The 15,832-nt window shown below is 43.9% G+C and overlaps 1 protein-coding gene and 1 long non-coding RNA gene across 5 annotated transcripts in view; one reads left to right on the top strand and one right to left on the bottom strand.

Moving 5' to 3' along the window:
- LOC119564454 overlaps positions 1–15,832 on the bottom strand; it is an 80,873-nt gene that overhangs the window by 16,509 nt on the left and 48,532 nt on the right. Inside the window, exon 4 of the long non-coding RNA XR_006287493.1 lies at positions 12,695–12,780. This is a non-coding gene — a long non-coding RNA (uncharacterized LOC119564454). The remainder of the gene's footprint in view (positions 1–12,694; positions 12,781–15,832) is intronic.
- Positions 1–15,832, top strand: part of MBD3 (methyl-CpG binding domain protein 3) — a 39,256-nt gene that overhangs the window by 3,728 nt on the left and 19,696 nt on the right. For all 4 annotated transcript variants that reach the window (XM_037885483.2, XM_007068558.4, XM_007068557.4 and 1 more), the window contains exons 2-3: positions 11,518–11,677; positions 11,973–12,110. In XM_037885483.2, coding sequence (XP_037741411.1) covers positions 11,518–11,677; positions 11,973–12,110 — 298 coding nt within the window. The remainder of the gene's footprint in view (positions 1–11,517; positions 11,678–11,972; positions 12,111–15,832) is intronic.

Raw genomic sequence — 15,832 nt, 5'->3', positions numbered from 1 at the left:
TTTAAACTTGCTGCCTGTTAATTTCATTGGTTGACTCCTAGTTCTTGTGTGTTTTCAAGGAGTAAATAACATTTCCATATTCACTTTCTCCACAAGATTTTATAGACCTCTATCATATTCCCCCTTAGTCGTCCCTTTTCCAGCCTGAAAAGTCCCAGGCTTTTTAATTTCTTTTCATGTGGAAGCTGTTCCATAATCTTAATCAATTTTGTTGCCTTCTCTGTACCTTTTCCAATTCCAGTATGTCTTTTTTGAGATTGGGTGACCAGATCTGCATGCAGTGTACAAGATGTGGGCATATCATGGATTTATATCGAGGCATTATGATATTTTCTGTCTTAATATCTACCCCTTTCCTAATGGTTTCTAACATTCCGTTAGCTTTTTTGACTGCCACTGTAAATTGAGTAGCTGGGTCAATATTCATTTTCTAATGTAGACCAGCCCACAGTGTGGAAAAAATACTCATGTCACTTTTAACACCTCTGCATTTTTTGACATTTGTTTAGCTGACCATTTGTGTGTTCAGTTACATATTGTATATGTATAATTCCAGTAATTTGTTCATGGAAGTTAGATATTGTGCACCAAAATGATTGGAATACAAGCCCTTTGTGCCATCATTAGACTTAAGAATTAACACTCATCTGAGTTGAATGGTGGTGGCAGTTAGTACTTCTGTGAAGTGCTCTTCAGGATAAGAGGATTGTGCAGTAGTTTTGTGTTTGGAAGGTTTTCTCTGTAATCACAAGTTAGAAATTAACTCTTTTATGTAAAAGTTTCCCTTTTGCGGAGAGTGAATGTGTTTGTATAGGGAGAGAGGGGGCATTCCACTGTCCAGGGTCAGCCTGGGATTGGGTGTCTGACATTACTAGTCAGTCTGGTTGGAGATTAGGCTCTCCCCTAAGCATGGTTCATGGATGGAATTCTAGCAGCAACCTCCCACTTCCCAGCAGCTGGTTGTGTGGGGGCTGGGTTTCTCACCAGGGTGTGGCTTGTGATGGAGTAGTGACTTCAGAACTAAAAGAACTGAGAGAGCAGCTGTGTCCGCTTTTGTAAGAGCTCTTTTTGGGCCTAAATGGAGCAGAATAATATTGAGGGCAGGGAATGGTTCACCTGCAAATGGTTTCAGGCACTGCCTGAAATTATAATAGTCTCACTTTGGAGACCAGGAAGAGAGAGAGTGATCAGTTTTGTCATGAGAGAGATTCCTCAGAAACATTTCCTTTTAGGAGTTTTGTCTAGAAAGGCATTCCCCAAACAACTCTGTATCAGTCAACCCCATAACATTCATTTATTTGTGAGTTTCTTGCCCCCACAGTGCATCAACCAACATACATAAAAAATCAACCCAATCCGGGAGGGAATATAGTTTTGGTAAAATTCTTCTGAGAAATACCTCTCTAGGTAAAACTGCTGGTAGCCCTTCGCTCCCAAAGTGAGGCTCTTATAATGCCTCACGTGAACCATGCTTTCCAGTTGTTCCGCTGTAAATGGGTCTCACAGGAGCTCTTATAAAAGTGGACTTGGCTTCTTTAGTTCACTACCCTGCTACAGATCTGCCCCTCATCTTTTTTTATTTATCTGTAGGCTAATGGGTGTATGGTAACTTGTTAAAGTCTGGGTGAATGTGCCCTATGGGTTATTTGAGTGCAGGGGGTTCAAGCTACATGAAGTCATTGGTCAGAATGAGGCCTATTACTAAGGAGCAGGGAGCACCACTGCATGGATCTGCTGGCAAGAGTGTGTTAACAGTTTTACGATATGCGACTGTAGGAGCTTGGCCATGTAGGGGGCGCCAGTGCACTGAGCAGAAGAGAAATGCCCATAGTATGGGAGTTGAGCTAGGAGTAGTGTGCTGAGTAGGAGTACTGAACTGAGCTAGGAGTAGTGTGCAGTTAGAGAGGGGAAACCCGAGGGAGCATTAGGCACGTGAGGAATTGTAGAAGAGGCAGGTGGGGGACACATAACCATTGTACCCAGTTGTCTTTGTAGCCGGTGGTGATATTTATTACTGTAGTCGAATGTGGTGTTAGGGACAGGGGAAGCTGGAGAATTGGGGTCACCCAGTACCCACTGCAATTTATGGGTCATGTTGTCCAAATGAAATATGCCTTCAGAGGTGGAGTGTGCTGGAAGGCAGGGATATAGAGGAGTACTTAGCAGCCACTTCAGCTAGCAAGAGTGATGCCTACTACTAGGGATGAATGTGCTAGGGAGGTGGCATGGGGGCATACAACACCAGTTCTGGTGAGCTGAGTGCTCAGAACGTTGTGTTCACAGACATACAACTGCTGCAAGAGAAAACAACTTTGATTGTATTACTAAAGAACTTGAATGCATAGTCTGAGGATGACAAGTTGTAATGCAGCAAGTGCAAGAGGAGGAAAGAAGCATTTTATGTATTGTAACAAATGTGGTGTAAAAAAAATTTTTTTTGTGGCTTTCTGTTTCTCAGATGGGGTGGGGGAGGTTGAGGCTTTAGACAGCTGCATGTGGTCACAATTTGCACCCAGGTTCCTGTCTCCCATTTCCTTAAAAGTAGGCAAGATCTGGTTGTTGTTTTTTTTTCCCCCTCCCCCCTCTGTCCTTTGCATTTCAATCAAGTTCTTTGAATCTCTGTTTGGTACTGTATATGCTTAAAGGGGAAAGGAAGAGGGGAGGAAACTTGCTTAACAGGAGAAGTGGAAGGGAATGGGAATGAGTTTGAGCTTGCAGTCAGTCCTCTTCTTAAGAATGTAATGAGAATGAAACAAAGGATGAGCTGCACATATAGAGCAGGCACCTGGCAGTTGCTGACCCTTGAATAGGCTGCGATGGATTCATTGTAATCTGCACCCAGAAAGTCTGTGAATAGCTAATGAGACTTTCTGTTTCTGGGAAAATGCTTCCCTTTTTCTGTTTTTGTTAGTGCTGAGGCAAGCCATGAAAGCAGATAATGTGATATACCTTTTGATGGACAAGCATAAAAAATCATTTGTCCCTTTGCAATTCCTTTCTTTTTAGTAGTTGGTAAAGTGCCAAGAAGCCCATCTACAAATTAATTATCACGGTAATATAGCAAGTTGCTTGCTGATAGTGTAACTTTTTCAGGAAGAGATATTTCCAAACTTCTAAAACTTCATATCAAAACGTGTATAATTGTTGCCCCTTTGTTTGGGATGCTTCCAATTCGTTTAGTTTAAAAACATTAATGCTTGGCGAATCTTGAAATTTTTGGTGAGCTGCAAAGCGGGGAAGGTAAAACTATGGAATCTATAAAGAAAAAAACTTGTGTGTCTTCAAAGCAGCCAAAAAAGGCATAAACACAGAATTACCACTCCTGAGTCTCATGCCTCCAGAGCAAGTCAAGTGGAAAACTCCACTAGTGCTTAGGTTTTTTTGACCCTCTGAGGTACCTGTAGGCTCTCTCAAGGGCTGTGTCCTACTGAGCATGCTCCAGTTACAACAATCTCTGAGGCCCCAGAACCCTCCACCAGTTACTTTCTGATTGTGGTTAGTGAATGAGCTTCTCACTGGCTTCTAACTGTTACAGCGTTGGCTCTGATCTTTCAGTGCTCTTCAAGCAAGACACTAGGTACAGTATCCCTTTTTTGTTTTCAAGGCATATACTTAGAATAAAATAGTTTTTTTTCAGCACTTAGATGCCTTTTTAGCACTTTGGACCAAGCCCAATATCTTCATCTCTGGGGATTTGGTAAGAGGCATCTTCAGAACTGTAGTAGGATGCTTTTGTAGGCTACTTTCAGTTGTGAGTAGAAATTGCTTCACTCTTCAGGTTTCTACTTAGAATGAGTTAGAGCAGGTGTTAGGGATTGTGTCCTTGGCACAGGATATTGTTCAATACATCTGATGCGTACTTGATTCTTTGGAGTCTCAGCCAGCCCCATAATACATGCAGTCAGCTCTCTGGCTAACTTTGGTATTTTTGTTCCTCTCATGTCTCACATCTCTCTAGCAGTAGCTTCTGATGGATAACACCAAATGAAGTGGCAGGTTCCAGCGCAGGTGGTGCCAATTAGTGCCCCAGCTAAAAGTTCAGATGAGAGACTGTCAAGGTCTATTCTGGCTGGTGCAGGCACAAAGTCTAATTTCAAACAGTACAAGGCCTTCAGTGCTAAAATCTGTTATGGAACACCCCTTTGTAAGACGGGAAGATTACTTTTTCAGACATTCTCAGCCTTTACTCTTCAAGCATGTTGGGATCAAGAAAACAAGCTGAAACTCCTTCCAGAGAAGTCAGTGTGCCTGCAAGCAAGACCACTGGATCTGAGTCTTTTGGTTCAAACTGGGCCTTCTGTAAGATTTGTGATATCTTTGGCTTGTGAACACTTGCCCCTATTGCTGAGAGCTCTGATAAAAGCAGGGGGTTATGCTGCTGACTCTTCCATCTTTATTTTGGAGACTGGCAGGCAGGAGAAAAAAAGACTGGCTTATTTTCAGTCTCATCAGTCAGATCCTTAAGATTGTAAGAGACATAGAGAGAGGAATTCAGGGTGGCTGACACTAGATTTCTTGAGGATATTTCACTTAAATTGCCTTGATTCTACCTGTGCTCGACACCAGAAGGGATGTTCACTATTCTGACATGATCTGTCTTCAGTGTTTTCTCGCTTTGCATCTCACAATTGAGAGCTTTTGGATTCATGGGGCGAATGACTCTGCTTCCCCTGCCAGAGATTCTCCACAGGTTGAGTGTTATCTGTTTTGACTTCATTGATGACAGCAAAGACTCTGTTCCAAGAGTTTTTGGGGTCAGCCTTGTTCCATCTGGACTGGGACAAAGGACGCCTCTTTTATTCTTGTTTTCATAAGTCTTTTGTGAGACTTCTAGACTGGTCATATTGGCTTTCTCACTCATGCTGGCCCTAGCTTTCCAGGATTTTCAGGGGATAGATCTGTTTATTCCATCTTGTTCTCTGTGGGATCTTTTTTTACTCATTGCCTTTTCTAGAGTCTGTGGGCTTTGACTAGTTCAGGGGTGGACAAACGTTTTGGCCTGAGGGCCACATCGGGGCTCTGAAACTATATGGAGGGCCGGGTAGGGAAGGCTGTGCCTCCCCAAACAGCCTGGCCTCCGCCTGCTCCCACTTCCCACCCCCTGGCTGCCCCCTTCAGAACTTCTGACCCATCCAACTCCCCGCCTCCCCCCAGCTCCTTGTCGCCGGACCGCTCACTCCCAGGACCCCACGCCTATCCAACCGCCTCCTGCTCTCTGTCCCCTGACTGCCCCCCTGCAACCTTCTGCCCCTTATCCAACCCCTCCGCTCCCTGCCCCCTTACCATGCCACTCAGAGCACCAGGACTGGCAGCCGCACCGCTGCGCATTCTAGAGCACTGGGGCAGTCCGGTGGCTCTTGCAGCCGCACTGTCCGGCAGGAATTTGCAGTCCCGCCACCCAGAGTGCTGGCAGCATGGAGAGCTGAGGCTGCGGGGGAGGGGGAATAGCAGGGGAGGGGCCGTGGGCTAGCCTCCCCGGCCGGGAGCTCAAGGGCTGAGCAGGAGGGTCCCACGGGCCAGATGTTTGCCCACCTCTGGACTAGTTGATCTGTTGTTGCTCATGACTGAGGTTTATTTCTTCAGCTCCTTCTTCCTTGCACCATTTAAGGGAGTTAATTTCTCCACTGAGAAGGGTTTTTTTCCATTTTGGTTGCCCTGAAAGAAGACCCTTGAGAGGATGATTTTGATAAATAGAAGGTGTCTTTCCAATATGAAGATGACTCTGCTTAGAGATCATTTTACTCCTGCATTGCTGGATTCCTACATCATTTGATCCTGACAAATATAGATTTTCAAGAGATGCTTAGCCATTTAGTAGAAACCTTGGAGATCCCAAATTCTGTTAGTTAAAATCTCAAATTAGCAAAAAAGTTTGAGCCTTTTTGGTAGTTTATAGTTGAGACAAAAAAAGTAATAATGTTAGTGATTAAAAAAAAAAAAACAAACTTAAGGTTTGTGATTTAGACCATCTTCTGTTCCTCCTAGAATTAGAAAAACAGATAACTTGCTGTATGTGTCTCAAGTGGATTTATGAGTCTTTGCTGCCTCCATTACAGGACTCTTAGTTTCTGTAGCATCCACCAGGTATAAGTCAGCATAGTATCTAAGGTAGGTAGCTTTGGGATTAAGAATTACCATGCTCTCCTAACAGACTTTTTTTTTAATATGGGTCAAACTGTCATCAATTGCCAACTAGTCCAACTGATTAATTTCCTCTTGGGACTATGACTCTTTGCGTGCTGTATTACAGATAATAGCTTCAGTTACCATTTGTTGGCATGCCTGGCTTAAAATATTTTGCTAGTTGCATTGGAAAAAAGATTGGAGATTTTGCATCATATTGGGTAATGGATGATCTCTGGGTATAGTGGCATTATGCAATTAGAAGTGGGCTTCCAAACTTCTTGCCCATATGATAGATGTGTTCATGGTTGCTATCTTTAGAAGGGAAGTCTATGGAAAGGAACTCCACACCTACAAAGCTTGATGTCTCCATGAAGAGTAGATGCAAATGAGTGTTCTGAAGATGAGAATGGTCATGTACATGTGCAGGACTTTCAGAGATCTGGGATTCCAAAAGATGGTCTTGGTAACTTGAGTCAGCTTGTTCCACAAAAATAAGGAGGCACTGGGTCATGACAGATATGGAAGTGTGAAGTTCTGTTCCTGTTCCACAAGATATTCATATTCTACTTGGTAGGGAAAGAGAACATGATCATAGATTGAATAAGTCTGTTACAGATCCTCCTGAATAGATGAGAGAGCAGCAAACCAGAACTTCATACATTCAGGGGCACCAGAGGTAGGTAGCTGTCTTTCACACGCTGCTGAACAAGAAGCTACCTGTTTTTGTACCACTAGGAAAAGGGGTGTTAACCAGAATGGTTTCTCAATCAATGGATTGTGCCTTTTCACCAGTCTGTCTCGTGGAAATGGTCCTGACAAAGTTCAAGGGACTAAAGTTTGATGCTCCTAATAGTCCCAGACAGGATGGCTTTCAATCCCGGATTCTGCAGAAATTGGTGCTAGTCATGTTCATCAACTGTCAACTGAGTGTTTCATCTGGACAGACTGTCAGTGCGTAGTCTATGGGACACGAGAAAGTCAAGTATGCTCATCAGTGCCTTGGAGTCTTGTGCACTGCGTATAGCACTCAAGGCCATTCTTCTTCTTGTAGTGGTTCAATTTCAAATGGACAAAAGTGCCTCAGGTTCTCCAGGAAACCTGGGGTGTCATCTGATACAAAGGGAATTGTATAACCTCCACTGAAACCTGTTCTGCAAATGCCAACTTAGATTTTAGTGAAAGTGGAATAATTCCAGAAATAACAGAAGAACGTGAAGAACTTTCAAGCGCTGAAGGTTTGGTCCAAATAGATCCAGGATTGAGTATACTGCCAGGCTAGTGAGAGAAGGTAAGCTTGATACCTGGATACTATGACTGAGAGATTTGTTTCTAGCACTGCTGATCTTTTTATTTCGTAGAAATATGTGCATGAAAAAGTTACCTGGCCTTTATAAACTGTAAATGTGCATGCTAGCATATTAGCTTTGTTGCACTGAGTCTGAGCGATATGGGGTTTGGATGTTACTAGGCATGTAAATGGGCTGAAGATGTAAATTTCCCATATATGAGCCATAGTATGCAGTTGGTGACTCCGTATGTGGTATTGTCCTCCACCTGGCTAGAGGGGTGTCATAAATATAAAGGGAAGGGTAAACACCTTTAAATCCCTCCTGGCCAGGGGAAAAACCCTTTCGCCTGTAAAGGGTTAAGAAGCTGGGATAACCTTGCTGGCACCTGACCAAAGTGACCAATGAGGAGACAAGATACTTTCAAAGATGGAGGGGGGAGAAACAAAGGTTCTCTCGGTCTGTGTGTTGCTTTTGCCGGGATCAGAGCAGGAATACAGGTCAGAACTTGTCAAAGTTCCTTCCCCACTCTGAACTCTAGGGTACAGATGTGGGGACCTACATGAAAAACCCCCTAAACTTATTTTTACCAGCTTAGGTTAAAACTTCCCCAAGGTACAAACTATTTTACCTTTTGCCCCTGGACTTTATTGCTGCCACCACCAAGCGTCTAACAAATATATAACAGGGAAAGAACCCTCTTGGAAACGTCTTTCCCCCCAAAATCCTCCCAAACCTTACACCTGCTTTCCTGGGGAAGGCTTGATAAAAATCCTCACCAATTTGGATAGGTGAACACAGACCCAAACCCTTGGATCTTAAGAACAATGAAAAAGCAATCAAGTTCTTAAAAGAAGAATGTTAATTGAAGAAAAAGTAAAAGAATCACCTCTGTAAAATCAGGATGGTAAATACCTTAAAGGGTAATCAGATTCAAAACATAGAGAATCCCTCTAGGCAAAACCTTAAGTTACAAAAAGACACAAAAACAGGAATATACATTCCATTCAGCACAACTTATTTTACCAGCTATTTAAACAAAACAGAATCTAATGCATATCTAACTAGATTGCTTATTAGCCCTTTACAGGAGTTCTGACCTGCATTCCTGCTCTGGTCCCGGCAAAAACAACCGAGAGAGCCTTTGTTTCTCCCCCCCTCCAGCTTTGAAAGTATCTTGTCTCCTCATTGGTCATTTTGGTCAGGTGCCAGCGAGGTTATCCTAGCTTCTTAACCCTTTACAGGTGAAAGGGTTTTTCCTCTGGCCAGGAGGGATTTAAAGGTGTTTACCCTTCCCGTTATATTTATGACAAGGGGAAACTAAGGTTTTGATTGCTACTGATGATAAGGATGCTAGGGAATAAATGAGAGAAGTCTACTGACTGATGAGCTGTATGTATTTTTGTAATGGACAATGCTACATGGAAATGACTTTCTTTTGCAAACTTCTTGTTTCTCACAATTTCGCATTGGTATAGCTCTATTGACTTCAGTGGGTTTACTTCTGATTTTCACCATTGTAATTGAGGAGAATCCAGCCCATTATTTAGTAACTTATTACAACCATAAGTTTGTTTTATATAAAAAACAAGAAAGCAATTGGGCCAATGGATGCACACTTGCTTGACTGTGGTCCATCACATAAAATCAGACATTTAAAAGTGCATCTTTAATGCAGTGTCTTTCAAAGTTTTAATTTGTTCTATTGTTAATTAAAATGAAAGGGGTTTTTTTTACTTTGTTTCCCTTTACAGATTAACTACTTATTTTCTTGCCTCTTAACCCGTTACATAATACCTCATTGTGAAGTTAAGAATCAAACTGAAATCAGAAGTTTATTATTAAAACTGAAATCAGAAGTTTATTATTAAAACTGTGTCACAAAGAGGGGGGAAAAAAGAAAGGTGCTGTGAAGATCATGCTGCTGTTCTAATATAACAGTCTCATGAGAACTGATGCTTGGAAGCCGACATACTTTTGCATGAACTAGTGGGTAATGAGTTGGAAGCAGAATGTTAAAGATCGGGTTTGGTCCTGGTATAATTTGGGTGCCTTCCATAAACCTGAATTGAATTTGACCCTTGATGTGTAGAACAGGTTAACATGTTCTTCCCCTCTCTCTTCCACAGTAACTGTAAGAGGGAGAAGATTAGCCTACTAGGCCATAGGGTTTCTTCAGGTATGTTAGCAACAAGAAGAACGTCAAGGAAAGTGTGGGCCCCTTACTGAATGAGGGAGGCAACCTAGTGACAGAGGATGTGGAAAAAGCTAATGTACTCAATGCTTTTTTTGCCTCTGTCTTCACAAACAAGGTCAGCTCCCAGACTGCTGCACTGGGCGGCATAGCATGGGGAGGAGGTGACCAGCCCTCTGTGGAGAAAGAAGTGGTTCGGGACTATTTAGAAAAGCTGGACGAGCACAAGTCCATGGGGCCGGATGTGCTGCATCCGAGAGTGCTAAAGGAGTTGGCGGATGTGATTGCAGAGTCATTGGCCATTATCTTTGAAAACTCATGGCGATCGGGAGAGGTCCCGGATGACTGGAAAAAGGCTAATGTAGTGCCCATCTTTAAAAAAGGGAAGGAGGAGGATCCTGGGAACTACAGGCCACCTCAGTCCCTGGAAAAATCATGGAGCATGTCCTCAAGGAATCAATTCTGAAGCACTTAGAGGAGAGGAAAGTGATCAAGGACAAGTCATGCCTGACTAATCGAATTGCCTTCTATGACGAGATAACTGGCTCTGTGGATGAGGGGAAAGCGGTGGATGTGTTGTTCCTTGACTTTAGCAAAGCTTTTGACACCGTCTCCCACAGTATTCTTGCCAGCAAGTTAAAGAAGTATGGGCTGGATGATTGGACTATAAGGTGGATAGAAAGTTGGCTAGATTGTCGGGCTCAACGGGTAGTGATCAATGGCTCCATGTCTAGTTGGCAGGCGGTATCAAGTGGAGTGCCCCAAGGGTCGGTCCTGGGGCCAGTTTTGTTCAATATCTTCATAAATGATCTGGAGGATGGTGTGGATTGCTCCCTCAGCAAGTTTGCAGATGACACTAAACTGGGAGGAGAGGTAGATATGCTGGAGAGTAGGGATAGGCTACAGAGGGCCCTAGACAAATTAGAGGATTGGGCCAAAAGAAATCTGATGAGGTTCAATAAGGACAAGTGCAGAGTCCTGCACTTAGGACGGAAGAATCCCATGCACTGCTACAGACTAGGGACTGAATGGCTAGGCAGCAGTTCTGCAGAAAAGGACCTAGGGGTTACAGTGGACGAGAAGCTGGGTATGAGTCAACAGTGTGCCCTTGTTGCCAAGAAGGCCAATGGCATTTTGGGCTGTATAAGTAGGGGCATTGCCAGCAGATTGAGGGACGTGATCGTTCCCCTCTATTGGACATTGGTGAGGCCTCATCTGGAGTACTGTGTCCAGTTTTGGGCCCCACACTACAAGAAGGATGTGGAAAAATTGGAAAGAATCCAGCGGAGGGCAACAAAAATGATTAGGGGACTGGAACACATGACTTATGAGGAGAGGCTGAGGGAACTGGGATTGTTTAGTCTGCGGAAGAGAAGAATGAGGGGGGATTTGATAGCTGCTTTCAACTACCTGAAAGGGGGTTCCAAAGAGGATGGATCTAGACTGTTCTCAGTGGTAGCAGATGACAGAACAAGGAGTAATGGTCTCAAGTTGCAGTGGGGGAGGTTTAGGTTGGATATTAGGAAAAACTTTTTCACCAGGAGGGTGGTGAAACACTGGAATGCGTTACCTAGGGAGGTGGTGGAATCTCCTTCCTTAGCTATTTTTAAGGTCAGGCTTGACAAAGCCCTGGCTGGGATGATTTAATTGGGGATTGGTCCTGCTTTGAGCAGGGGGTTGGACTAGATGACCTCCTGAGGTCCCTTCAACCCACATATTCTATGATTCTATGATATCCATATAGAGTGAATGAGTGAGGAGGGGGTTATTCTTGGATGCCCAGTATCCTCTTTTCCTGCCACAAGAGGAATAATAACCTAGCGCCTTTTTTTGATAGTGAAACTAACATTGGTATCAGCCAGAGCCCAGGAAATTTAATTTTTCTCTCTGTTCCCTCTGTATTTTTCTCAGCCCAAGTGGGAAGAAGTTCCGAAGCAAGCCTCAGCTGGCCCGTTACCTGGGGAGCTCCATGGACTTGAGCACTTTCGACTTTCGCACAGGCAAAATGCTGATGAGTAAGATGAATAAGAACAGGCAGAGGATGCGCTATGACTGTTCTAACCAAGCCAAAGTAAGAATAAGTTACAGTGGAAGGTTTCTCCTCTCCATCTCTTTGAGTTTTTGGTGTATTACTGTTGGTTTTGAGGTACTGTTTTGAGAACATCACACATGGATTTAGCCTTTCAATTAATGCTTGTATGTGGGAGTTGTATGAGACAGAAGTCATGATATCTGGGTATGAGACGTACTTGTAGGTAGGTCTGGTCTAATTAAAACTGATTCACAAATATTTTCATTAATAAGAGTGTTGAATTTGACTTTGCTGTGGCAAAAAATGTTTTTTTCTTTTTGTTTTGAATTTTTAGGGTAAACCTGACTTAAATACTGCACTCCCTGTCAGACAGACAGCCTCAATCTTCAAGCAGCCTGTCACTAAGATCACAAATCATCCCAGCAACAAAGTGAAGAGTGATCCCCAGAAAGCTGTGGACCAGCCCCGCCAGGTGAGGTTTGCAGTGTGGCAGCTACTTTCCCAGAGCTAAGAAAGCTTCATGCGTGTTAATCATTGAGGAGCATAAATATAATCCTCCTATATAACAGTGGGTAAATGTATACTGGCACTTTTTTTGTACTTGAAATGCTGGCAGGGACTTCAGTGTCATGGAATCTGTTACAAGTTGGTTACTTCCTAGCCCTGTTAAAAGCATTCCATTATATATTGTAGACATGATTATAACTGGGCTGGAGCCTTTGTCAGATCTCTAGCTTCATCATGGTTAAAGTGGTCTGGTGGTCTGCCCTACATATTGGAACAATGTTCATAACCAGTTTTAGGGACAACTGTATTGTAATTAGATCCTGTGTCATGTATTTTATAGTATAGATAGGGCCAAAATTCTGAAGGCTCACACTCTTCTAGTACACAACCACTATCTGGTGTCTGTTACACATGGCAGAAATTACAGCCACCTTTGCCTTCTTCCCCCTCTTGCGCCCCTCCCCCACCCCCACACCCGCACGCCTCCCTTAGTGACTTTGGTGTCTCAGGACCATTTAACTCCCCTAAGTTTAGAAATTCAGTCATCACCTAGAATACTTGGTCATCACCTGAATGCCAGTATTAACAGCCAAATCCAAGTCGTCGTTTCACTTACGATACGATGTATTTGCAACCTAGAGGAGACATACAAAGGAACTTAATCTCATCTAGCCGAGACTACAAAAAAGTGTGTGTAGGGGAGGGCATTATGTAGTTATAGAGGTGGATACTGGTAAAATAAATCTTATTTGCTAGAAACAGTCTCTGTCAGGCAGTCTCATTTTGTTCCTGTTCCCTGGAATTGGCAGCCTGTCCCCTCAGCAAAGCTTCATTGAGTCCTTTGCTGTAGAAAGTCCATCTGTTTAGTTCTCTAGAAACTAGGTGTTCAGTGTCATTAGCAAGTTCAGACACTACCAATTGTCAGTACACGTTACATACAACTGCAAAAGTGGGTATATTACACCATATGGCATTCAAAAGGGTAATCAATCAAAATTATTTATTTTTCAAACTGCCTTCTGCACAGTTGAGGAATTTCAAAATCTTTTCTATTCAACCTCACAAGTATCATCTTGAAGTAAGAATTATGATGCATTTAAAAGGAATTCTGCCCTCAGTGGGTGTTTTTAAATAAGATGATGGGTGTGTTTTCCATATCCACGCTGTTGACTCTAACAGTACTTTACACTGGTCTGTTTCTTATCCACTTCATTTCTCTTTGCATTTTTATAAGAGCATTGTCCAGAAGACACACAAAGGTGGTTTTGAGACTACCTGCATTTGTCCGATTTACTATCTCGTACCCAACTAAACATGAGAGTGCTGGTGCAAGCACATTATCACTGTGGATCTTTCTGTTCACTCTCTACCTTATTCATAGAATCATAGAATATCAGGGTTGGAAGGGACCTCAGGAGGTCATCTAGTCCAACCCCCTGCTCAAAGCAGGACCAATCCCCAATTAAATCATCCCAGCCAGGGCTTTGTCAAGCCTGACCTTAAAAATAGCTAAGGAAGGAGATTCCACCACCTCCCTAGGTAACGCATTCCAGAGTTTCACCACCCTCCTGGTGAAAAAGTTTTTCCTAATATCCAACCTAAACCTCCCCCACTGCAACTTGAGACCATTACTCCTTGTCCTGTCCTCTTCTACCACAGAGAATAGTCTAGAACCATCCTCTCTGGAACCCCCTTTCAGGTAGTTGAAAGCAGCTATCAAATCCCCCCTCATTCTTCTCTTCTGCAGACTAAACAATCCCAGTTCCCTCAGCCTCTCCTCATAAGTCATGTGTTCCAGACCCCTAATCATTTTTGTTGCCCTCCGCTGGACTCTCTCCAATTTATGCACATCCTTCTTGTAGTGCGGGGCCCAAAACTGGACACAGTACTCCAGATGAGGCCTCCCCTCTATTCGACATTGGTGAACGATCACGTCCCTCGATCTGCTGGCTATGCCCCTACTTATACATCCCAAAATGCCATTGGCCTTCTTGGCAACAAGGGCACACTGCTGACTCCTATCCAGCTTCTCGTCCACTGTAACCCCTAGGTCCTTTTCCGCAGAACTGCTGCCTAGCCATTCGGTCCCAAGTCTGTAGCGGTGCATTGGGTTCTTCCGTCCTAAGTGCAGGACCCTGCAGTTATCCTTATTGAACCTCATCAGATTTCGTTTGGCCCAATCCTCCAATTTGTCTAGGTCCCTCTGTATCCTATCCCTGCCCTCCAGCGTATCTACCACTCCTCCCAGTTTAGTATCATCCGCAAATTTGCTGAGAGTGCAATCCACACCATCCTCCAGATCATTTATGAAGATATTGAACAAAACCGGCCCCAGGACCGACCCCTGGGGCACTCCACTTGACACCGGCTGCCAACTAGACATGGAGCCATTGATCACTACCTGTTGAGCGCGACAATCTAGCCAACTTTCTACCCACCTTATAGTGCATTCATCCAGCCCATACTTCTTTAACTTGCTGCCAAGGATACTGTGGGAGACCGCGTTAAAAGCTTTGCTAAAGTCAAGAAACAATACATCCACTGCTTTCCCTTCATCCACAGAACCAGTAATCTCATCATAGAAGGCGATTAGATTAGTCAGGCATGACCTACCCTTGGTGAATCCATGCTGACTGTTCCTGATCACTTTCCTCTCATGTAAGTGCTTCAGATTGATTCTTTGAGGACCTGCTCCATGATTTTTCCGGGGACTGAGGTGAGGCTGACTGGCCTGTAGTTCCCAGGATCCTCCTTCTTCCCTTTTTTAAAGATTGGCACTACATTAGCCTTTTTCTAGTCATCTGGGACTTCCCCCGTTCGCCACGAGCTTTCAAAGATAATGGCCAATGGCTCTGCAATCATATCCACCAGTTCCTTTAGCACTCTCGGATGCAACTTGTCCGGCCCCATGGACTTGTGCACGTCCAGCTTTTCTAAATAGTCCCTAACCACCTCTTTCTCCACAGAGGGCTGGCCATCTACACCCTATGTTTTGATGCCCAGCGCAGCAGTCTGGGAGCTGACCTTGTTAGTGAAGACAGAGGCAAAAAAAGCATTGAGCACATTAGCTTTTTCCACATCCTCTGTCACTAGGTTGCCTCCCTCATTCAGTAAGGGGCCCACACTTTCCTTGGCTTTCTTCTTGTTGCCAACATACCTGAAGAAACCCTTCTTGTTACTCTTGACATCTCTTGCTAGCTGCAGCTCCAGGTGCGATTTGACCCTCCTGATTTCATTCCTACATGCCCGAGCAATATTTTTATACTCTTCCCTGGTCATATGTCCAACCTTCCACTTCTTGTAAGCTTCTTTTTTATGTTTAAGATCTGCTAGGATTTCACCGTTAAGCCAAGCTGGTCGCCTGCCATATTTACTGTTCTTTCGACTCATCGGGATGGTTTGTCCCTGTAACCTCAACAGGGATTCCTTGAAATACAGCCAGCTCTCCTGGACTCCTTTCCCCTTCATGTTAGTCCCCCAGGGGATCCTACCCGTCCGTTCCCTGAGGGAGTCGAAGTCTGCTTTCCTGAAGTCCAGGGTCCCTATCCTGCTGCTTACCTTTTTTCCCTGTGTCAGGATCCTGAACTCAACCAACTCATGGTCACTGCCTCCCAGATTCCCATCCACTTTTCCTTCCCCCGCTAATTCTTCCCTGTTTGTGAGCAGCAGGTCAAGAAAAGCTCCCCC

This window comes from Chelonia mydas, chromosome 25, assembly GCF_015237465.2.
Source record: "Chelonia mydas isolate rCheMyd1 chromosome 25, rCheMyd1.pri.v2, whole genome shotgun sequence".
Lineage (NCBI taxonomy): Eukaryota > Metazoa > Chordata > Testudines > Cheloniidae > Chelonia > Chelonia mydas.
The sequence above is the reverse complement of the archived record's forward strand: the minus strand, read 5'-3'. Positions and strand labels throughout refer to the sequence as shown.